The 25,521-nt window shown below is 36.0% G+C and overlaps 1 protein-coding gene and 1 long non-coding RNA gene across 6 annotated transcripts in view; both read right to left on the reverse strand.

Moving 5' to 3' along the window:
• Positions 1-2,624: 2,624 nt before the first annotated feature.
• LOC108359256 (uncharacterized) lies at positions 2,625-3,461 on the reverse strand. Its single transcript, XR_001846898.1, has 3 exons — positions 3,259-3,461; positions 2,871-3,051; positions 2,625-2,798 (listed from the first exon to the last, which is right to left on the reverse strand). It is a non-coding gene; the product is annotated as an uncharacterized LOC108359256 (long non-coding RNA).
• A 16,739-nt stretch (positions 3,462-20,200) lies between these two features.
• The window catches only part of LOC108359252 (group XV phospholipase A2-like), an 11,425-nt gene continuing 6,104 nt past the window's right edge, over positions 20,201-25,521 (reverse strand). For 4 of the 5 annotated variants that reach the window (XM_017611007.1, XM_017611008.1, XM_017611006.1 and 1 more), the window contains exons 2-6: positions 24,291-24,438; positions 23,863-24,231; positions 23,581-23,808; positions 21,962-22,256; positions 20,201-20,733 (exon numbers count right to left, since the gene is read on the reverse strand). In XM_017611007.1, coding sequence (XP_017466496.1) covers positions 20,514-20,733; positions 21,962-22,256; positions 23,581-23,808; positions 23,863-24,231; positions 24,291-24,396 — 1,218 coding nt within the window. In that variant the 5' untranslated portion in view covers positions 24,397-24,438 and the 3' untranslated portion in view covers positions 20,201-20,513. The remainder of the gene's footprint in view (positions 20,734-21,961; positions 22,257-23,580; positions 23,809-23,862; positions 24,232-24,290; positions 24,439-25,521) is intronic. The other variant, XM_017611009.1, reaches the window with a different exon arrangement.

Below are 25,521 nucleotides of genomic sequence, written 5' to 3' on the forward strand. Positions count from 1 at the left end.
CAACATTATCTATTTCTATTATAATTGGCCTATGATGGCTGCCACCAACATATCCGAGATTGCATTTCCAAGACAAATTTTGAGTTATATTAGAAAAAGAAAGATCCAAAACCGATGCACCCCCTGGCGCATTTTTATTGAACACAAAGGTTGGACTACCATCATTTAGGCACACCAAGCCACATTTCCTTGTACAATTAAACAGAACTCTGCCTTTAGGCTCATCCTTATTACAACCCCAATCTTTCATCTTGGCATTAAAGTCACCCAAAAATAACACATTCTCTTTTCCCTCCAAAAAATTTAGAACCCTACTAATTTCATAGTCGAAAACATTTCTGTTGGTTCCAGGCGGAAAATAGGCGGAAACAATAACCAAGTTTTGCAAAAGATTTGTAGTCCTCACTATTACAATGTCTTGCATCGTATTGAATCTAACACGTTGCAATCTCACCTCTTTCTTTGCCCCGATGGCCACCCCACCATAACCATCATGCCTATATTTAGTTATTAGATTAAAATTAATTAGCTTGTGTCCCTCCTTAAAATCTCCAAGAGAAAACACCTCCTGAAGAACAACAATATCAATTTGGTTCACTTCAATAAAAAACTCAATATAATTACGGTTGGCTTTAAGACTTTGGCAATTAAGTTGTAATATTTTCACCATTAGATTCTGGGTTTATATATAATCTATCATCAACATTACTTTTAACTAAATTACCAATAACCTTAAGAATCGGCTCGTCTGCTTGAATCTGAAATTTTTGAGCTAGCTGATTTAGAAGCTTTTCTATCTCTGACAATCTATGCCATCTTTTGTCTTCAAACACAGGTACAATTTGTCTACTTTCTCTTACGACTCTATCCTTTCGACCTGGCTCCTTACCGTCAGCCATTCCTAGCTTAGTAACATAGTTGAATTTTCTTTTAGTCAGTACTCTGTTCGTAATTTGCATATGAGCCCTTTATTTTGAAAGTGGTATAAGTCATTTCCCAGTTCTTGTGCTTAAATGACCGGTTACTGGTATCTTAAAGCGTCGGTTATTCGTGTCAACTTCATCAACGAATGGTAGAAGGTTTTGCAATTAGTTTACGACGATAGTACGATTTACAGATGCATACAGTTACAAGTAGCCGGTCTTTCAAGCCGGAAAGTTTTCGTCATAATTCTCAAGCAGAGAGAATCTGTTGTTTCCCAAAACGTCCCCATATTTGTCGAAAACTTCGCGCTTTGACATTTTCTGCACTGTCTTAATCTCAATAACCTGCCTTTCCTTTTCCCACGAAGGGCAAATAGATTTCTGCGTAGCAACATGATTGTCATTACCACACAAAATGCAACTCGGTCTGTCACTTGTAGATTTAGGAGCACATCCTTCTTCCTTACCACAAATTATGCATCTATTTTTTGCTCTGCACGACCAAGCCGACCACAGTTGTAGCATTGCTTGGCCCTTGGAAAGAAATGTCCGACTTTAAAGAACACACAGAAAATTTTTACTGACTCAGGAACAATTTTCCCTTCAAAGCCAATCTTAATGGAAAAAGTGGGCACAAACTTCTCCCTGTTGTTGGGATCCCTTCTGGTAATTCTAGAAATAGATTTAACCCTGACATCTGACTCTAAATTTTGCAAAATTTCGTCTTCCAAGAAATCCAACGGTACCTGACGAATGACACCATAGGTCTCCGTGAAACTTCTTGGAATGAACACACGTATGCCTAACTCCATTTTTCATTCTCTACACTATTGTTAGCATCGGCAATCGAGTCAAAGAACACTTTATACAGTGAGCGCCCTATAGACAAGATGTTGTACATACCAGGGACATTTAATCTCCTAATTTTATCAAAAAGAAAAAGCCCGTTTCTAATTCTTTTATTATCAAAATGTACACTGCCGGACGTATCCATTAATACAATGGCATCCCCATTGTAGTCATTAGGATATAGCAAACTTTCATATCTATTTCCATTCCCCAAATTATTATTAGCCACTGCACCATTCGAGTTTTGAGGAACTGTGTTATCTTTTAAATTTTTGGAAATTACCCCCTGAGCTACATTTTGTGTACTGCAGTTTTCATTTGCAAAGTTGTTAACAATAGCACTGGGAACTTCATTTGGCACTAAAACATTTTCACTTATATTGTTCATTTAATTTACTCCCTCAGTATCATTTAGCAACCCAACATTAGCTTGCAATTCAAAAGTCGACTGAACTGGGACCAATAATCTGGAGATACCTGTAGCGCCGCCAGCACCACCATTTTCAGCATCATTTAACTGTAAGAACCCTGTTTAAGAAGCATTCCACTCATTGGTATTCCCTGCACATCCATATTATTTTCCGACACTTCTCTTGAGTCCGTAAAGTCCTCAAGTAACCTATTTGCATCACTTTTAGCTCCCTGCCACTTTTTTTTCTAGTTTTCTTAGAAAAGCCTTTCATAGACGGCGTTGGCATTAGCTCAACGCCACTTATGATGGCCGCACCCGACGCCGCCGAAGCAGCCTCCATTTTGCAATAAAAAAACTGACGCTCAAAAAGTTATTCAGCCGCTACCACTTACCAAAAACAGGAAAAAATTACTCCGCTACTGACGCACCAGCTACAGAAACGTCCACAAACACCTTATTAAATAGTTTATAAAAACTCACAGATATTAATCAAATTTTAATAACTTTATTTGAAAGTAAAAGGCTTTTAACACAGCTGTACCAAAATCAGAAAAATGCCACCACTCGTCTGCTGAAACGACTCCGCTGTTGCTTGTAGAAAACACGACCTCTCGCTACAGACGCTCAAAAAGGAATGAGTATAAATTCTAGTTCATTAACTAGTATGTGCTAAAGCGACGGCCTACCTTTTTGGTGATTTCGAACAACTTATGCGATCAGCGACATCTGTCTTTGAATAGCCACAACCAAAACTCAAATGCGGTTAATTGCTTTCATCATGAATGTCGGCTGTGACGTCGAGTGAAGACTACCGATTCTGGTTCTGAGATCTCAGGTACGAGTGCGCTTGGAGGTTGTTAAAGTAAACTAAGTAAATTAATTTAAATAATTATTTCAATTTAAGTATAAAATAAAAATTGTACATAAATTAAATTTCATTTGGAAAAAACCTAAATACTCAAATACCATAAAAAATTAAAATAATTCTTCTTTTTTTTTAAACAACAAAATTTAAAAATAACAAGAGATCTAAATAAATAAATAAAATAAACATTAAAAAAAAGATTCGCTCACTGAGATACGAACTCGGATCCCTTTATTTGGCGTACCGAAGCTTTACTCTGTCGACCATTGCCAGTTTCAGCGCCGCGAGCAAAATGGCATAGTTATGTATGCTTTTCACAGGGGATGAATAGGCAGTCTATCCCGTCAACTGGTATGATAATACTAGTATTTCTACTGGTAGCGTGCTGATGCAGGAGCGGGCAATTGACATCTCCTATGACACCGCCATGTTAAAAATACCAGTCGCTAACATTGAAAAAGGATACAACGTGAACTAGTTGGGCTGAAACGCAAACTGGTAGCGTTTTGGTTCACAACTGGTAGCTTTCCCTGCAGGGTAGTTATAATGTCAAAAATCTGCAAACAACCAAATTAACCCTTTGAGGTGCGAGTGCTATGTTTGCTACAAATTAACATCAATTGAAGCGCATCATGGTGAAATTATACCAGGTGTAGTAATAAGAGCAAGATGAAAGATTTGAGACTATATTTTTTGAATATTGTCCTTTAAAAATTTTTATAAGGTAGCCAAATGTAAAAAATAATGGAAAATAAAGCGAGAAAGCTGATTTATTACTTCACCTGTTTATAATTTCTCCATGGAAACGCATCAGCATAAATGCATACGTACACTAATTTTGAGAATTACTTCAATATTACCTTCAAAGAATTTTAACTTCATTCGTACCTTATACCGGGGACAGACATCTGGTACTTACATTCTGGTAAATTTATTGTGGTATTTAAAATACTACCATAGTGACAGACGTTAACTTATTATTTCAGTGTCAAATCACATGTTTTTGAAAAACAACACATAAACATAAAAATGCAAAAATTGCTTATATATTACATCAAAACTTGCTGTACAAACTTTTGGCTTCAATCGCGCGAAAATTTTAATGATTTTTTGATAAATGAGCTGCTGACGTCTGTCATTTTTAGGTATGTTCAGTGCGAAATGCCCACTCACGATGAGAATACCACAAAATTACAATCTTCGGAAAGTTGTATTCTTTCTACAAAAAATACTAGGTTGCTCACGTAGTTTTTTGAAGAATATTATATTTGGTGACAGACATATGGTACTTTGGAAATGCTACGAAGAAATACCAGATGCCTGTCCCCGGTATAATATGCGCTTACACATATGGACAGAAACGAATACCTCATAAAGGAAACCTGTTATTAAATGAAATAAATGTTTTATGAAACTGTTTTAATTTTTTTTTTTGTTTTTATTCGCCTAATGTTTTTGCGCGTTTAGTTTCTTATTAAAATATTTAATTCTAAAAAACATCCGGCACTTATACAAAAATTATTTATTGTATTTTTCTACATACGTATGTATGTATATCAGTGTCCTGACGTGGTTGTGTGAGCATAATTTTGTAAGAAAATGCTTATTTCTTGCAGACTTATTCAGATCCGAACTTTCGTGTGCTTCAGGCATTTCAGGCACAGGAACCTCCCAGGGCATGGGAACTCAACCTGGGCATAAACGCTTGCGTTTAAAAATATTTGCCTGCAATGCGCAAGTAATACATGATTTTCACAAACACGGGAAGAATCCTCCAATTGAACACCGCAGTTGTTCTCCCAACGAAGTCTTCTAACTTCGCAATTAGGCGCCTTAAAGCATCGCACCACTTTAACGTCTTGGCACTTGCCACACACAATGCAACGTTCGTAGTTCCTGCTCTTTTTCATTTTTGTATATGTATCTATAAATAGATGTGGTTGAAAAACAAAACAAAAAAAATCACACAATTCAAAACCCTCACAGCACGCAATTGAATTTTTAATGAAAAAATTATAGTTTAAAAAACTAAAACCTCGCTATTATAATTTGCATTCGTACTGTCATCAGGTATGAGAATAGAAAATAATAAAAGGGAGGTAAAAAAATAGAAAATGCCAACTTGAAAAGGGTTAACAGTTACGCAGTGTCTACACACACGCGCCACGGTAACTTTTACCGTAGATCTACGGTAAAAATTAACGTAGATCTGCGGTAAAATTACGTGGATTATGTGTTGCCGGAGAAGTGGGGCAGAACTTCTTTAGGTGTAGGTGAGCTTAGGGGTTATAACCTTTACTACTCAGAATTCTTTTTGTGTTGCCGGAGAAGTGGGACCGAACTTCTTTCTGCGTAGGCGGCCTTCGTCCGCGCTTAGGGATTATAACCCTTAAGTGGATCTACGGTAAAAGTTACCGTGGCGCGTGTAAGTAGACACTGCGTAACTGTTAACCCTTTTCAAGTTGGCATTTTCTATTTTTTTACCTCCCTTTTATTAGCTCGGGATGTAACTATGACAGTATAGTCGGTGTTCAAAAGAGAGAAATGTCAAAATCAGTTCTACCTTATTTAATATGCCTTGGCTTTATCCAGAAAAGTTGAGGAACGAAACTATAGGAATTAATTCGTCCAGAAATATACATTCTTTTTTTGCAAATTTCCGCTTAAGTACATGTGCAGGCGATATTTTTGTTTCTGACCAATTTGAAACGTGTGCAATTTTCAAGAGTTGGTTTATACTTGTGGGACTCCAACGACGATAATTACTAGACCCCCAAGGCGAGCACTGCAATGTGTTCCCTTTTTTATCCATATTTTAGCGCTTCTTCTGTCCTGCTGTGCACGAGTGTGTTTTATTAGAAAGTATTTGTGGGCGTACTTGTGCATGAAATTAAATGGTTTGACAATTTTTCGACACGTGGTATAACACGTACATGGCAGTGTTGATAATTTCGATACAATTGTACTTTTTTGATACAATTTCAAGTGATTTCTACTTTCCACAATTGCAGCTCTGCCAATTTTACATTAGCAACATTATAAAAACAATGGCCCGTAGTTATAGACAAGTTAGAGGCAGGTTTTAACATTTAAAACTGTATATTAAGATAAACACTCTTTTAACACTGTCATAGTCAACTTAAAAGAGCTTTTAACTTTAAAGCGGCGTTTTAAATTTAAAATGAGGTTGACGAGGTTTTAAAATCTTAAAAGCGTACTCTAAGTAGACGTTTTCCTGTCAAAATCTGCGGAGAAAATACAAAAGTGGTCTTAATTTGAAGAATATGCTTCCCAATCAAAGGATATTTCGAGATCTTGCGATTTTGGATGATACAATCTCAACCAGAAATAGGAAAACATACAAGCACCGCAAGCAGGTATTTTCAGCAGCAGTCCAATTAACTTCACGAATTCTTTTCACTTCCTATAAAAATTAAATTATTTACGTTAATAAATTATATTTTACAAAAATTTGTTATTTTCTTAGTTTGCTGCGCCATTTTCAAAATTATTTATAAAAGTCAGTTGATACAGGGTGAACTTGCTAAAAGAACAAATTTTTCCCAATGCCGATTGGTTACTTTTTTCATTTTATATTAATGGCCCTGTTTTGTGTCAATCTAGCAAAAACCTGCCTCTAACATGTCTATTAACTGACTAAAACTTAAAGCCTGCTCTAAACTTAAAGATTAATTTTAACTAGAAGAGGTTTTAACTTTCGACTATAACTACGGGCCATTGATGTCAGCAATCAAAGCGAATTTAATTCGCCTAGTCAGTACAGTTGGGAAGTGCACGAACTAGTTAATTCAACGCAGTAGGTCATTGAATTAATTGATCGAACTAGTTCGAAATTTTAAATTAACTATTTGCTCCCGGTTGCCGTTTTTTTTTTATTTTACTTACATATCGCACACCGTCTTCAAAAGAGTCACAACTCAACCATGTCCCCACCAAAAAGTTAACCATCCCGAATCGAACTTAACCACATCACTAACTATTGTTGTCCACACTCAAGAATGATAAAATACAAGATTGCGCCAATGAGAGGGGATTTTTGAGCGTAATTTTTGCGTGACATCATCTTGGTGCAATTGCGAGAGAGAAATGCCAAAACGCATAGAAAAATATGTAAACAATGCAGAAAATTGTGTTAATTTTAATATTACATGGCCCAATTCTGCAGGAATCAATAAATATACAAAGATTGATTAATTAGGAACACGTAGCAATAATTTTGGACATGTAGCCCTTTAGGTAAGTACGATTTTTAGCCCATGAAAAAATGTATGTGTTAAGAGTGTTTGCAATTTCATGTAGATCAAAAGGAAGGTGTGCAGCAAAGTGAATTTTTGGACTCGCCATTTTAAAAAGCAATGCAAAGTGCATATCTATATTTGTGGATGGTAGCCAACTACTATAAACTCCACAGCTGTTGACTCCACAGCTTTATATAACTTTATATAAATTAGTCTGTTCCTTTGAACTTCGGACTAAAACCTGTGGAACTGTCAAACTACAATTTTACGCTCTCAAATGAGAGTAAAAGGAGAACAGTCTAGTCAGTCTAGTCTGTTCCAATAGCAGTCCGGTTTACAGGATTTAGTCAGAACTTACAGGAAGTCGTTCCTATTGACATAAAACCTGTAAGTGGGAACACATTTGAGAGAGTAACTGAGCAACTGTTCCTAGTCAGAAGTTACAGGATTTAGTCCGGAGTTTTTTTTCCTGTAAGTTCATGAAAAGTGTCAAACGATCAGCTGATTTACATGTGCAAACAAAAACGGAAATCGGTGAAAGCAAAGAACCTTATATTTGTTAAAAAATGGAAGTAAACAACGAAATATTTGAATATGTATAGATTTTAATAATTATTTAGTGATATTTCAGCCAAATCAGTGTAGTACCAATGACATGTAAACAAGAGTAAAATTGTAGTTTGACAGTTCCACAGGTTTTAGTCCGAAGTTCAAAGGAACAGACTATTCATGAACTTACAGGAAAAAAAACTCCGGACTAAATCCTGTAACTTCTTACTAGGAACAGTTGCTCAGTTACTCTCTCAAATGTGTTCCCACTTACAGGTTTTATGTCAATAGGAACGACTTCTGTAAGTTCTGACTAAATCCTGTAAACCGGACTGCTATTGGAACAGACTAATAGCAAATGGTTACCCGCAGTGGCAACGGCAGTCTCACTCTGCTCAAGTAACTTGCTGACAATTCTTTTGTTTTCCCTGTGCTGAGCTCTTTCCGCACGCTGGGAACCCCCCAGATTTTTTTCGTAAATAGTAGGCACCGCACCACGTTTTAAACGACGAAGTTTTGCAAAACCCAAGGCGTTTACGAAAACGATATTAAATGCAATTAATATGAAAATACACAATATGTTACCCATTTCGAACTGTGTTTTATTTTCAATATCTTCACTAGTAAAGTGCTTCATGCACACATAGCTCGATTTGGTGTTTAAAGGTACGACCGCACTAGGCGACGCGACACGACACTACACAGCGCGGCAAAATATTCTTTGCATGTATTCTTATGGAGCATACCGCGACGCGACGCTGCGCGGCAAAGTTGACCAACTAGGCAAAAATATCGCGCCGCGTGGTGTCGCGCAGTTCCGGTGCCGCATAGTGCGGTATACCTAGCGGAACGACATAACATTTCGTACTATATTTTTAACTCGAAGTAATTGGATTTCCAATTGTGAGTTAATATTCACATGCATTTCATTCAAGAAGAAAATTGTATGTAAAGAAACAATATTTGAGAAGAATTCGCCAAGGAAAATAAAAATAAAAGGCATTAACATTACATCAGCGTCACTGGCATCCATCTTGTTTGAAGCTTTTGACACAAATAAATTATAAAATTTGCAGCGAAGTGTCGCGCCACTGCAGTTTCAGTGCGATATACCAAAAAGAGTCGCGGCATGTCGCGTAGTGCCGCTGCAGTGTCGCGTCGCTTAGTGCGGTCTTACCTCAATGCATAATCGCCGGCGGAATTTCTTCCACTTTTTCGCCAGGTTCGCGTCCGTAGGAAACGAAAAAAACTTATATCGCAGGATTTCCTTTTGTTTTCACTATTACACTTTGCCACTGCACACTTCATTTTGCTTTGTAATGTCTCAATAATTGTTTAAAACCACGCAGAAATATTAACGCACAAATATTAAAATTGTTATTTGGTTTTTTCGTATGCTCACAATCAAAAATTGCACCAAGATGACGTCACGTACACAGCTGATTCTGTCAAAATCACAAAGAGCGGATTAGCGGTACCGCGATTGGCGCAATCTCTATTTCTCTTAATCGTGGTCCACACTTCGGTTTGAGGTTTATAAAACACTACAAATGTAGAGAACAGTGTTCGGAGCCCAACTCGATTAAGGACTAAATCGCTCCAAAAATTGGAGCAAAAACAAGTTTTCCGTACTAGATTTTTTTTTATTTTTTATTTTCGGTTATGGCATTAATTGTTTTACTTAAATCTTTTCTATTCATGCAAAAATAAGAACGCGAGGTAATTTTTAGCATTTTCTATAAAGTAGAACATATTTAACACAAATTTTTTTAAAGGACAATAGGATCTAAACCTCTTCTCTTTATATAAATTCCATTCTACATATATTTTTTAACACATTAAGTAAAGTTCTGCATCCGCCAATTTCTACAGCAATACATCAAAAAGTAACGAAGTTACTTTATTAACGCATTTCTATGAAAAAATTAATTTTTAACGGCGAGATTTGGCTAACTTTCAATTTTTTTACAGAAACCGGTGGGGAACAGTCAAAACACGGCCCCAAGAAGGCATAAATGAATAAAAAAAAACGAATAGATTTGAAGTCGAGCGGACTAGAGGAGTAGATTTCAAATTTTTTCAAAAACCTGAGTAAATCTAATATTATCTTAGTTGAATCCAAACACTAGTAGGGAACGAATTGTTTTACATTTTAACGCTAATGACCCACAGATGGCGGAAAAATACAGGGTTGTATCAGACTTTCGACGTGGTTTCGAGTTGGTTAGCTTTTAACAATCTCAGTGAAATGGTTAAGTGTTGTCATTTTTATATGGCGAAACTACGCTAAATCAAGTGGGTTATCGGGATAACCAACTTAACAGCCATAACTACGTGGTTAGCTCCGGTGGGGACATGGTATAAGGGGTTTTTTTTAACAAATTACAACAAAAATTTGCTCCAGGTTTTGCTGAAATGTAAATAAAAGCTCTGTGGTCATTTTTAGGGCATAATTTCAAAAATGCCAAATTTTGAGTTGTGACTCTTTTGAAGACGGTGTGCGATATATTCATTTATATATCGCCACTACACACGAATAAAGGCGCGCTAGTGTTTGACGAAAAACGATGCGTAAAATAAACTTACGAAAAAAGACTCTTCGGCGAAGAAGGACGCGTAATCATAGATTATAGATGGCCAAGGACTGTCACTTCAGCATAATTCCCTAAAAACTTTTTGGGAAATTTACATACTGTCTTTCTTAGTATGTTAAAGCCTTTCTTCGTTGAAGTTTTTTTATGCGTCTTTTTTCGTGGTCAACTTTTGAGCTCACGCTTTTAGTCGTGTGTAGTGACAATAATACATATAATAAAATTGTAACAGGTCGATGTCCGTACATTATAGATATTAAAGAAAAATTATTGTGGAGGGTCTTTATTAGAGCACCAGAAGCCAAATCAACCATTTTTATAATTTTTGTCTGCCTGTCTGTATGTTTGCACGCGCATCACTCGAAAACGAATGCAGANAAATTGTAACAGGTCGATGTCCGTACATTATAGATATTAAAGAAAAATTATTGTGGAGGGTCTTTATTAGAGCACCAGAAGCCAAATCAACCATTTTTATAATTTTTGTCTGCCTGTCTGTATGTTTGCACGCGCATCACTCGAAAACGAATGCAGAGAATTGAATGCAGTTTTCACCGATGTATTGCTAGAGGTCTAACTTAAAATATAGAAAAAAATTAAAGAGTTGCCACCTGTTTGAAAATTGTAGTTTAAGTAAATTTATAAGACAAAGTGAATTTTGCAATATGGGCGTCAAAGGAAAGTGGCTTACGAAGGCTTACAGCCAAAAATATTTTTTTACAGTTGCCACCTGTTTGAAAATTTTAATTGAATTTAATTTATAAGATAAATTGAATATTGCAATATGGGTATCAAACTGAAAACGTTTAGGAAATTTTACTGCCGAAAATAATTTTAAGGAGGGTTGCCACCTGTTTGAAATTTTTTTTTATTAAATTGATAAAATAAATGAATTTTATATCTATACTTATAATAAAATTGTAACAGGCCGATGTTTCTACCTTATAGATATTAAGGTAAAATTAATATGGTGGGTTTTTATTAGAGCTACAGGAGCCAAATAACCACTTTTTAGAATTTTTGACTCTGTATGGCTGTATATTTGCACGCGCATCATTCGAAAACCAATGCATGGAATTGAATGCAGTTTTCACCGATGTATCGCTAGAGATTTAGCTTACAATATAGAAGAAAGAAATTAGAGAGTTGCCACCTGTGTTTGAAATTCCAGTTAAGGTCAATTGATACGGTAAAGTAAATATTGCAATATGGCTGTCAAAAGAAAGAGGTTTATAGCTGAAAATATTTTTATGGAAGGTTGCCACCTATTTTAAAACTTTAATTTAATTTAATTGATAGCATAAATTAAATATCGCAATATTGGCATCAAACTAAAGAGGCTAGGAAAATTTAATGCCGAAAATATTTTTAAGGGATTTGCCAACTGCTTGAAAAATTGTATTCATTTAAATTTGTAATATAAATAAAATATTACAATACGGACATTAAACTAAAGAAAAATATATGTGTATATATATATATATATATATGTATGTATGTGTATGCCAATAAAAGTTCTTATAAGGAAACTCAAGAACACAGAAGTGCGTTTTCTGTTATAGGAGGGCCAAGAATCCTCGCTGTGNTATGATCTTACGTATGCCAATAAAAGTTCTTATAGGGAAACTCAAGAGCACAGAAGTGCATTTTCTTTATAGGAAGGCCAAGAATCCTCGCTGTCCCATAGGATGAAAAGTTTTCCGGTACATTGCTAAATGAGTAGTGTGATCTCTTAAGTATCTTTCAAATGAAGCAGTTGATATACCTACGGTGATCTTTCCTTGTTAATTCACCACTTTTACAATTCGTGGTAAAATTTATGAACTGATTTCTGGGTAGATGCAAGACCGCATGATCGTGCATGAGGGCGTCCGAAAAACTTGACCCCATGCTTCATTTAAACATTTGAAAACTAAATTCGTATAACTTAAACATAGGTCCAAAGCAGACCAACCACACGGGGTTTCTATACATTTCGGCTGCAGCGCCATCCATTGGGCTTATTTTCTGCAAAACCATTGCTTACCATAAAATGAATACGTGTTATGAATTTCTACCTTAACTCCAGCGGCACTAATCGGGTAAATTTTTATCAAAAGAATTTTCTATCATACAGGTACATAGCTCACATTTAAAATTTGAACGAAATCGGTTAATAAATACGATTTTTATAAAAAACTCTACTCCAGAACCACCTAGCGAGTTTTCTAGTAGCATGTAATAGGACCATATATGTATGTAAGATAACTTGCGACAACCTGACGGAACTCTAATCAGTGGTTTTTGAGTTTAGTCCGAACAAAGAAAACGGCTATCATTTTATGCAAATAGGTATGTAGATAGGACAGTCTATAGCGAAACTTCAAAATTTATAGATAAATTATAATTTTACTAAAAATTAAAAACAAAGTTATAATAGTTCAATGGGATTTAGAAATCTAGGAAAAAATGGTTGCCAATCGAATGATATTTGCGCGTTTACGTAAATGTATATCGATCCAGCCTTTCCAATAATTACCACTTTTCGCCATAACTACGGTATTGATAACATATGTAGCTGTCTAGATTTTCAGGACGTTAGCGTAAGCAGTTCCAGAGATAAGCTATATGAGAAGTTCAGTTTGTATGGAAGGAAGGAGCCACGCTCCTTTCCCAATGGATTTGCAATATATGCATCAGTGCTAAGTTCAGTTCCCCAGCGTAATTGGTTTTAGAGATATATTGGTTTTTTACGTTTTAGTCTGTATAAATTTTAGGAATACCCCGAGCAACATACCGAGTAAAATTTTGGTCGGAATATTTATTTTCAAGGTGTTGGCATATGTTTCAAATATGAACCAAATCGGTGCAGCCGTTTAGTAAAATACATTGTACAGAGACTGTATGAAATTGTAAAGCGTGTCGTCTCAGATTTCTTAATTTTTTGGCAGCAACAACAAAATTTTTTTATTTTTTTGCGAAAAATCTTCCACACGGAAGTACCAAAAAAGTGCGATGGGTTACGCTTGAACGCACTTAATTGAACGTCAATAAAATTAAGTTTGTGGTTATATCCATATATGTAATACTTCTATATTGATAGTAAGCTAACATCTCAATGTGTAAGCATTCCGAAATCAAAGCGAGACAGTCTAGTACTGTTTTTGTCAATGTATTGTGTACTTGAGTGCCGGTTTTGTATATGTGTTGTGTACATGTTTATTTATAAATGTGTGTGTTCCTTTTCTTTCGTACGTGTTTATTGATATATCTGTACTGTAGTGTTTTCGGACGGTACTAGCTCTTACTGCCAATATAGGAGTATTACATATATGGTTATATCAAGGCGAAATTTTGAGAACAGTCCATTGCTAACTCTAAATATAAACAACGACGCACTGTCAAAAGCTAACACATTCAAATACCTAGGAATAATGAACGACGATAAACTAAAACCAAAAAAATGGATTATATATTTTCAATTAGAGCTCTAGTAATATGTACATGGTGAAAACTGCATTTAATTGCATACATTAGTTTTTGCGTGATGCGCTTACAAACATACAGACAGACAGACCAAAATTATAAAAATTTTAGATTTAGTTTCTGTTGATCTATTAAACCCCTTGTTAATTTTTCTGTAACATTTTATTATTCTCAAATACTTTCGTTTGATACCCACATGGCAACATTTAGGTTATCTTATAAATTTAACTGAAATAAAGTTTTCAAATAAGTGGCAACCCGCTTCAAAAATATTTTTAAAAGTAAGCTTCCTAATCCTCTTTAGTTTAATGTCCGTATTGTAATATTTCATTTATATTACAAATTTAAATGAATACAATTTTTCAAGCGGTTGGCAAATCCCTTGAAAATATTTTCGGCATTAAAATTTCCTAGCCTCTTTAGTTTGATGCCAATATTGCAATATTTAATTTATGCTATCAATTAAATTAATTTAAAGTATTCTACAAAAATAGCTCAGCTGTAAGCCTTTGTAAACCTCTTTCTTTTGACAGCCATATTGACCTAAACTGAAATTTTAAATACAGGTGGCAACTCTCTGCCTGTTACAATTTTATTATAAGTATAGATATCGATTTCATTTTATCAATTTAATACAATAAAATTTTTCAAACAGGTGGCAATCCTCCCTAAAAATATTTTCGGCAGTAAAATTTCCTAAACCGCTTTAGTTTGATACCCATATTGCAATATTCAACTTATCTTATAAATTCACTTTAATTAAAATTTTCAATCAGGTGGCAACTCTAAAAAAATATTTTTGGCTGTAAGCCTTCTTAAGCCTCTTTCTTTTGGCACCCATATTGCAATATTCACTTTTTCTTACCAATTTACTTAAACTGCAATTTTCAAACAGGTGGCAACTCTCTAATTTTTTCTTTCTATATTTTAAGTTAGACCTCTAGCAATATATCCAAGGCGCATCAATTACAGGTGATAGCGATAGAAGCTATGCTTCTTCTTATGAGCACGCTTGTGTCAAATTATCGTCTGTTTTGCTTTTTTTACATATACGCGTATACATACACATATACGTATATATATACCCTGCAAACAAATGCTCCCGAAATCTTTAAGAGTGTCGGAAATTTGTTACGATTCTTTTAGAAATCTGTAAAGAAAAACATATGCAGCGGTTGACAAGAACTAGTAAAAAATTTCTGTATGATTTCTTAAAGAAAATTCATAAAAAAATTTTGAAACCTTTCAGAATTCTATGAAATCCTGGTATGCAGGGTATATGAATAGATAAAGAAGATGTTGATGACACAAGGAGTTCATACCAATGTTTGTAAATGTTGTTTTTGTACGATTGCTACAACCTGTAGTTGTTGAATCATGCAATATATCGGTGAAAACTGCATTCAATTCTCTGCATTCGTTTTCGAGTGATGCGCGTGCAAACATACAGACAGACAGACACAGACAAAAATTCTAAAGATGGTTGGTTTGGCTTCTGGTGCTCTTATAAAGACCCCCACATTAATTTTTCTTTAATATCTATAGTGTACAGACATCGACCAGTTACAATTTTATTATATGTATTTTGTCAACCTCAATATTTTTGAGTTTTGGGAAAATGTAAGAATCACCAAAAATTTTTTTAATTAACCACTGTTCTCAAACATATACAACATGTCTCAAGGAGCGTTGTCAATTGCATATTCTTCAGCCAATGTTAAAAGGATCCTCTCCATACCGAAATTAATAAAAATAAAATGTCGAAATAGACTTCAAATCATATATGTAATACTTCTATATTGATAGTAAGCTAACATCTCAATGTGTAAGCATTCCGAAATCAAAGCGAGACAGTCTCCCAGCAAACATTTGGAGTCGTAAATGAGTCTTTAAGGAGTCCCATTTCGGAGCCTTTGTGCTCAAAATGAGCTCATTTAAGAGTCCAAAATGAGGGTGTTTCCCTTCCTGCGAAGGTCGACCTATATGAGCTTAAATTCATACATCAAATGAGCCTCAATATGAGTCATATTGGACTCTTATTGGCCTCATATACGGCTCATTTTGGACTCTTTTTGTAGCTCTTAAATGACTTATTGGCCTCATAAATGCCTACTTTCGGAGTCTCATTGTATGCTGTTCTGTGACTCTTATTGGCTTTATTCTTCAACTCTCTTAATGAACTTACTTTAGAGCCATGTTAGCAAGGAATTCATTTCAAATACTGTTGCATATTTATATACAAACCTCTGCGCATACATATATATGTACATATATTGCAGCATTCATGTTATAGCAGTTGCTGCAGCTAAATTTTGTTTATTTTTCCTTCCTAATTATTTTTCATATCTGTATAAACAAGTTTAGATATAAATTTCTAGTCGTTATTGTTTTTATACTGCTGGCTCATAACTTGGATCATATATGACTCCTAAAAGATTCATATAAGAGTAAAAAAATTTTTGTTTTTGAAACTCATATTTCTTACCTACCTAGGACTCCTTTCCGACTCATATATTCTGAGCGCTCAGAATACCCTGCAGGGAAACCGCGGACTAGTGAATCAAATTTCTAGCTCCGTACTACGTCTTTATCGCCAAAAAGGAACTAGTCCGATAGGAACTAGATCCCCACCAGTCCAAAATCGGCGAAAAGTGGTACTTTTAAGAAACTAATTTTTTCAGTTTTTTTTTCACTAGAAATCTATATCTAAAGTGACGAATTAGAAATGGTTCGGAACTATAGAAAAAGGGATGCAGAACGAACTAGATCCTATTTGTCGAATTTAGAACTATTTCGGAACTATGGAATAAGGGATGCAGCGGGGGGCTTGTTTACTTTACATAGATATGTGTTCGGCGGCTTTTTCGTTCAAAAACGCTTCTATTCTGTGCTTCGCAGATGCTATTTCATAGTTTGGTAATACAAAACAAAGCTTTGTGTTAACATATTAACATCTTGGGGCTGTCTGGAATCTAACCAATAACAGCGAGCACCTCTGCAAAGACAGCTACAGCCAAAGGTATGTAAACGTACATTTCTTACAATCATTCAAACAAATTTAATTTCAAATTTGAAAAAATGTTTCTTTGAAAATAATGTAAAATCGTACACGGAAGAACCGAAAAGATTGAAAAATCATAATACCTTTTTCTTTCACCTGTCGATTTTAGAACTGGTTCGGAACTATAGAATTTAGGGCTAGTTCGGAACTATCGAAAAAGGGATGCAGCGGGGGGCAATTGACACTTCCTAGGACATCGCCATGTTAAATTCGCCAGTTGCTTGCATGCAAAAGAGATTTATCGCGAACCAGTACTGGGTCTAAATGTACTAGAAGCGCCCCAGTTCAGAACTAGAGATTTTCCCCACAGGGTATGTTTGCGGGGCTAGTACTGTTTTTGTCAATGTATTGTGTACTTGAGTGCCGGTTTTGTATATGTGTTGTGTACATGTTTATTTATAAATGTGTGTGTTCCTTTTCTTTCGTACGTGTTTATTGATATATCTGTACTGTAGTGTTTTCGGACGGTACTAGCTCTTACTGCCAATATAGGAGTATTACATATATGCTTCAAATAGAAACAATTTCCTCTTTACATAACATTGATAAAAAGTTCAGGCACAGTAGAAACTACGAGTAATTATTGCTGGATTAGTAATTTGCACTTTGTAAATTCAAAAATATCCATTCACTGTAAATCTTTATGTTTATAAATATTTATGTACTTACATACATGCATTTAAAATCATAATCACCCCTATTGCGAGAGTCGACTGCTAGTAGATAAATGACTGTTCGATTATCGCTTTTCCATGGTATTGCAAACGTAGATGCCTCGTTCAATAAGTCAGTGTGAATTAATTATAGGCGTTCGTCCTTCTACAAACAAACAGCTGAAGAAGGATGAGCGACTAAAAACTATTCACAGTCGCTTATTGAACGAGGCATCTACGTTTGCAATACCATGGAAAAGCGATAATCGAATAGTCATTTATCTACTAGCAGTCGACTCTCGCAATAGGGGTGATTATGATTTTAAATGCATGTATGTAAGTACATAAAAAGCGATAATCGAATAATAGTCGTTTATCTACTACTAGTCGACACTCGCAATAGGGGTGAATATCTGATGTAAAAGTGCGTAAACGTTTATGTAAATAAAATAAAGGTAATATGTTTCTATATTTTTAGCAATTATTTGTACTTTATTAGAAACAATAATTAAACACAAGTTGTACATAATAACTAAATATATGAAAAATAAAAGGAATCAAAATTTGGTACAATTTAGTGATAAAAAGTACACTTTGAATTACATTTTCATACAAAATTGGAAAATGCAATTATCAACACTGGTACATAGTACGTACCCATGAACCAACGACTACAGATCACGTAATCCGCCATCGTTGTATTTGTAATCGATTTTCAGAAAAAAGTTTTCGTAGCGTTTTTGATGTTTTTTGGTTCTGTTTACATCGTCTTCTACCTCTTCGTAGTGATATTTTAGCGATTTTATGTGTTTCCTGCAGCGGTTTTAATTAGAAATTTTGATTTATTACAAATTTATGATATAATATGAAGTGCTTTGTGATTGGAACAAGTTTGTGCGTCTGTTTGATTTGCAAAGAGGCGTAAATTTGCGTGAAAAGTGGGTGCACATTTGTGGTCAGAACGTTGGCATTGAAAAATCGGCCGGTGCCGATAATATGCGATTGTAAAACACTCTCAATCATTAAAACCATATTTTATGAACTTTTTTTGCTAATTGTCATCAAGTTTCACTTTTTATATTTTATAATAAATACAAATCTAATCGCACTCAATAACCGCGCCTTTTTCGTTTTCTTTGTTTGTTTTCATTTTTAGGCAGATGTCAAAAACGCTCAGAAATTTACTTTTTTCATTCTTTTCCGATTGCGTGATCTTCTTAGTTGGTTCATGGTACGTATGCATGTATATGCAAATAGATATCGTCACCAAACACGAATAAAGGCGCGATAGTGTTTTGACGGCGAAAAAAGGCGCATAAACAAATAGTCTGTTCCAATAGCAGTCCGGTTTACAGGATTTAGTCAGAACTTACAGGAAGTCGTTCCTATTGACATAAAGCCTGTAAGTGGGAACACATTTGAGAGAGTAACTGAGCAACTGTTCCTAGTCAGAAGTTACAGGATTTAGTCCAGAGTTTCTTTTACTGTAAGTTCATGAAAAGTGTCAAACGGTCAGCTGATTTGCATGTGCAAGCAAAAACTAACAGCGGTGAAAGCAAAGTACCTTATATTTGTAAAAAAAATTGAAGTAAACAACGAAATGTTTGAATATGTATAGATTTTAATAATTTTTAGTGATATTTCAGCTAAATCAGTGTTGTACAAATGACATGTAAACAAACCGACTGACGTTTTTACAGGAAATAGTGCTTTTTGCGTTCCTATGCACTTCTGCATCTGTTCTCCTTTTACTCTCATTTGAGAGAGTAAAATTGTAGTTTGACAGTTCCACAGGTTTTAGTCCGAAGTTCAAAGGAACAGACTAATGTTAAGATTTTTTAACGCTAAAGTTTTTTTATGCGTCTTTTTTCGCCGTCAACTTTTGAGCTCGCGCCTTTATTCGTGTCTAGTGACGATCAGTGGTGCCAGATGTCCGGATTTCGCTTCATTTTGGGTATTTCTGAAACCATTTGGGGATAGATTTTTTCGTTTGGGGATGTGGGGATTTGATGGGGATTTTTGTTTGGTTTAAAATATTCATATTGAAATTAAAATACATACATTTTACTGCCTGCCCTTAAACATTTCTCAAACAAAGATTATCTTTGTCAAAGCATTATTATTAAAGTGGCAAGCGCTCAAAAAAAATTTGACGAACTTACAGACAGCAATGGGAATAGGAACCTTGGGCCGAAGGTATGTTGTTAAATAGTCTCCAAAAACCATAAAAAATAAGAAACCGCTATACGTAAATAACCAAATGATCTCATATATATGTACACATATACATCTGTGAAAATTTATAATAGAAAAGTATTCAAAACTGTAATTAAAATGAACTAACAGAAATGAGAATACATAGTTTTTTATTTCTTAATTAAGGGGATTTAAATGGGGATTTAGAAGAAAAATGGGGATTTTTTGGGGATAACTGCGGCTCGATATGGGGATGCGCTATACCATAATTCTGGCAACACTGGTGACGATATGTGCTTGCATAAATATGCACGTATTTTCAAGAGTCGGAACATGCCTAGACGATAAAGCAACCTCATGATTTGAAAGAAAACCACTTTTTTACGCGTAAACGACGGGACTATATTCTTTATTAATACATCTTTGTATGTATGTACATAAATACATATGTGTGTATGTACATAATTATGTACGACATGCTAATTTAGACAATTTTTAATTAAAATTTATACAGATTCGCGTTTCAGACTATTTTCTCAAAATTAATTATATTGGTTGTTTGTTCGAGGTATTAAAATCCAATATTTTAAAATAACCGCTAATTTAAACTTTAAGACATGAAACAAAGAAGTCAATGTAAAGAATAGAGTACAAAAAATTAATATACAAATTTACTAATAGTCACAACATTTATGTTTGCATTATATTTTTGATGTAATTCAAAACATCATTGTGCGCTAAAACACCCATATGGTCTACTCCATTTAAAGCTACGTTTGTAATATTGGCACTTTGCCGTCCGATCCAAGCGTGGCAAGCGCGCAACGAACGTTGGTTTACGGTACCATCGCCTTTTCCCATTACCAACTTTGGTGTCTCGTCAGCGATTGTGTCTTTCTTGTATCGCAAACTAAAACGTAAAAGCATGTAAATTGTTCATATCTATATTATAATAATCATCATCGATTCGCCAACAGTTAGAGAGAGGCGAAACGAACGAACTCAATGACGTACAATCACACTCGATATCGTCCGTCCTTTAGTCTGTTCCAATAGCAGTCCGGTTTACAGGATTTAGTCAGAACTTACAGGAAGTCGTTCCTATTGACATAAAACCTGTAAGTGGGAACACATTTGAGAGAGTAACTGAGCAACTGTTCCTAGTCAGAAGTTACAGGATTTAGTCCGGAGTTTTTTTTCCTGTAAGTTCATGAAAAGTGTCAAACGATCAGCTGATTTACATGTGCAAACAAAAACGGAAATCGGTGAAAGCAAAGAACCTTATATTTGTTAAAAAATGGAAGTAAACAACGAAATATTTGAATATGTATAGATTTTAATAATTATTTAGTGATATTTCAGCCAAATCAGTGTAGTACCAATGACATGTGCTTTTTGCGTTCCTACGCACTTCTGCATCTGTTCTCCTTTTACTCTCATTTGAGAGCGTAAAATTGTAGTTTGACAGTTCCACAGGTTTTAGTCCGAAGTTCAAAGGAACAGACTACTTACTAGCTAACTTTGTTGTTGCCATGGCGAACTTATACAAGGTGGTGTTACTGGCGAATTTAGATTACAACAACGACAACCACATGTATTTTGTATGAAGGGTGTTATGTCAAATCTCAATTCGCTCCAAAGTTTACATGTATTTTGTTCTTGCTTTTGATGGGTGTGCTGTCAAATCAGTAAAAGCAAAAACAAAATATATGTAAGGCGATGAAATCAGCTGATTTTACAACACCACCTTGTATAAATTCGCCTTGGTTGTTGCCTTCACATACAAAATTTTTCGTTAAGCGAACAGAACTCAAACATAGCAAGCAGTGAAGTGGCGAATCGATGACAGCTAATATCGCCGTTTAAAGTACAAAACCGCCTATCGTCGTTCTACAAAACCTCGTTAATGGCATTTGTGCCAAAAAAGATATTTGCTCATCGGAAGCTAAAATATCGATACTTAGATATAAGTTCAGATAATTAGGGATAAAAAAAGAGAAGCGTTTTGAAATAGGACTACCTTTACTACTCTCTCCTACAATATCTTGGCAACCTCACATACGTGGTTTTGTATTTTCTTGATACGTGGTTTTGTACTTTAAACGACGATATATATTTACACAAATTAATTGACATACCGCTCGACGGTGTCCAAACCATCACCATAGAGACAATGTAATTCTACATCTGGCGGACTAAAATTTAATGTGAAATGCATATTGTCTTGTCGCATATCCCATCCAATTGTGTAATCAATATCAGAAAAGAATTGCTTCAGCTGTGACATTGTATATACGCGTGACGGAGTTTCCACCAAGACTTCGGACGGGCGCCAAAAGAGTGGTGATGGTAGCAGCCATGCGGTGGAAGGATTAGTTATTTGTTCTTGTTTTAAAATTTTTCCACTGAGGAAGAATGAATCCAAATCATCGCCTAAAAATAATAAATAATATAGTTTTCTTTTTTGAAATAGGTACACTAAAATATAGCTATTTGTAAATACAGCGTGGTCATATTGTGAATTCAAACATTCCCATTATATATGGAACACGATTTAATTCATGCGGCTGCTTCGGATGGCTTCGCAGTAGCGCATCGTGTTAACCCAGTTTTTCCAAGAGCTTAGAGTTAATGAATGCCACGGCTGCAAAATCGCCATCCAACCGTCACTCTCTGATGATGCATTGGTTTCTCAACGATCATGTGCGGATTATGATATCCCCAGATGCAGCAGTTGTGCCGACGTTCCCACGACAGTCGGTTCTACGTAACTGGAACGACCCAGATTTATATTTGGCCAAGGACTGTCACTCCAGCAACACTCCCCAAAAACTCTTTGGGGAGCTTGTATGCTGCTACAACAACAACAACAACGAGATGAAAATGCGCTTAGTCAGAAAATATGATTTTTCGAGCAAAATCGTTGTCCAATAAAATAACATATTGTTGTTGTTGTTGTTGTTGTAGCGGCTACAACAACCCCGCCCAGATCGGCTGATATCTCAGTCGTTGTCGCCGAGTTCCACTAACGGCAGCCCCAAGAAGCGTGCAGCCTCTATGGGGTCGGTCTATAGGGATATGTTATAGTTGGGTGGTTCCCAAGGTGTCGTACTTGCCGTATTGTTGTATGTTGTTAAGTTTTTAACGGCTAAATAAATGTTTAGAGGACTTGAAATCACCACCAACTATTTTTTAATTGTGTGAAATTTCATAATAAAACTTTTATGTTAGCTTGCGAATTCCTTAAATATAGTTTTAGCCGTTTAAAATTTTTGACATACAACAGTACGACAGTATACAACGCCTTGTGAACTCCCTAAGTATATGTAATCATATATCATATATCGTATATATTATTCAGTAAAAGACTACTACAGTGCACGTCAATAATGTGAACAAATTAAAACCAGGCGAGTTCACATTTGCGCATTTGTTCACTTTACATATATGGAACACCCTTCACGTGTAGAAGGAAAAGCGAAATACCATTTCGCAATGCTGCCGGATAGATAACAGTTTGCCGTTTCTATTCCTGTCGGGCCTGTGTAAACGTACCGACCCAAACTTATACTTGGCCACGGGAAGTCTCTTCAGTAACCGAAAACTGTTTTGTTCGTATTTTTCAGTAAAATAAAAGCAACTTTCGTGAAGAATTACCTAATTCTAAAAATAGAGTTTACTCCCTTCTTAAGCTATAACGGACTACTGCTTGTATGCATGCATGTGTGTGTATATATTTATTTATTTAATGACTCACCCATTGCAAACACCTTGACAGCTTTCATGCTACCCGCCCAAGCACCAGCGAGACTTATTTGCCTCTTTATATATTTCCGTCGCCACTCTGTGGTTTGTTGATGCAGAAACACTAATGTCATTGGGCTTCCCATGCTGTGCGATATAAATGTTACTGGCAATTTTGAATTACGCTCATATGTATCCTCTACTAGCTTTTTCAAATCAATAAAGAATTGGTTATGTTCACCTATACAAAGTTTAATATGAAGTTATATGATATACAATAATAAAAACAAATTACTTGGTCCTTTGCGGAAGTCGTACGGCGCACCGTGTATGTTCTTTTTTCGCTCGTATCCCAAGTCGACAAGCACATTCGCAATATCCTTAAAGTACGCCCCCGCTTTGTTGTGTGTCGGGTCTATCCATTCCACGACATCAGGGTCTCCCCAACCAGGAACGCGTATATCTACACCAGGTGAATTGTGCGTAGTTCTGGTAGCTTTGTCGTAATATAATTTAATATTTTCCACCCAACAATAAACTGGCGGTACAACCAATAATTCTAAGTTCAACCATAGGCTATACCAATTGGCTTTTTTTGAGCAATATAAGGGCGCATCTGATTTATTCAGTTTAGCCTCCAATTGACTACCGCCATCACCAGGAACTACAAAAAAAAACGTTTGAAATTGTACTATATATATATCTATACTAAATACAACTTACTAAATATTACCGGGGACAATGGTTTCTTTTGATTAAAGGATACCACATGACACACCTCTGTAAAAATTATAAGAAGTAATGGCGTGCAACCGATGAATATCTTCATTATGTGTTTCTGCTTCTTAATATCTCACTTTGTTTCTATATGCTATAGTGATAAATTAAAAAACTTGGAAGACATGAAATTGTTCATTCCTAGTCTGGAAGGATTAGATTCGTGCGAATGACATCCGTCGTACCGGAATCACAAAGTAAGCGACGGTGCCATTCACACGAATCTAATCCTTCACTCTCGCTTGTTATGATAGTGCCAATGGTCAGTTTAACACTGGAACATATCTGCCACCAGAATAACTCTGTTTGTTGGCAAGAGAGGTGGGGTAAAGTTTCTCAAAAAGTTGTTCCAGCCTCTACACCTCATTAAAAGACCGTTTACACACAACTTTGGCGTTGCGTTAGCGTTGCCGTTGTTGTTGTTCTTGTTGTAGCGGCTACAACAACCCCGCCCAGATCGGTTGGTATCTCAGTCGTTGTCGTCAAGTTCCACTAACGGCAACCCTAGGAAGCGTGCAGCTTCTGTGGGGTTTGTCCACAGGGACAAGGCCGTTAGGGTTGTCGGGTTTTCCGGGCATGCGAAGAGATGTTTCGAGTCATGTGGGGTCTCTCCGCATGCCGGACACTCATTCGGCACATCCTCATTCAACCTACTCAAGTAGGAGTTCAACCTGCTGCAGTAGCCGGAGCGAAGTTGTGCGAGTGTTGTGCGTGTCTCCCGAGGCAGATGAAGCTCCGTCTCGTCTATGTCCGGGGGTGGTATGCCTAGAACGGCATTCACAGGTCTAGAGTCTACATAACTCGAGACTGAGTCCCTGTGAATGCCGTTCAGGGCCTGTCTGTAAGCTGTCGGGTCCAGAGGTTGCTTAATGAACCTCTGGACTTCGTCCGTCAGTTCATATAGATGCCTCCTGACGTGCCTAGGCGAGGGCTCCTCTGCAAGCAGCTGTCTGCTTGGGTGGCCACTTCTGTGGCTCCCGATCAGGAACTGCTTGCAGAGCATTATATTATGCTCCTTTACAGGGAGCATTTGCGCCTCGTCGTGCAGGTGGTGTTCAAGCGACATCAAGAGGCATCCCGTCGCTGTCCTGAGTGCGGTGTTCTGTACAGTCTGTAGCTTCGTCCACTGCGTCCTACTAGTCCCTGGCGACCACACTGGCGCTGCGTAGTTCAAAAC

This window comes from Rhagoletis zephyria, unplaced genomic scaffold, assembly GCF_001687245.7.
Source record: "Rhagoletis zephyria isolate East Lansing unplaced genomic scaffold, Rhagoletis_zephyria_1.1 Rzeph_scaffold_00367, whole genome shotgun sequence".
Taxonomy (NCBI): Eukaryota; Metazoa; Arthropoda; class Insecta; order Diptera; family Tephritidae; genus Rhagoletis; species Rhagoletis zephyria.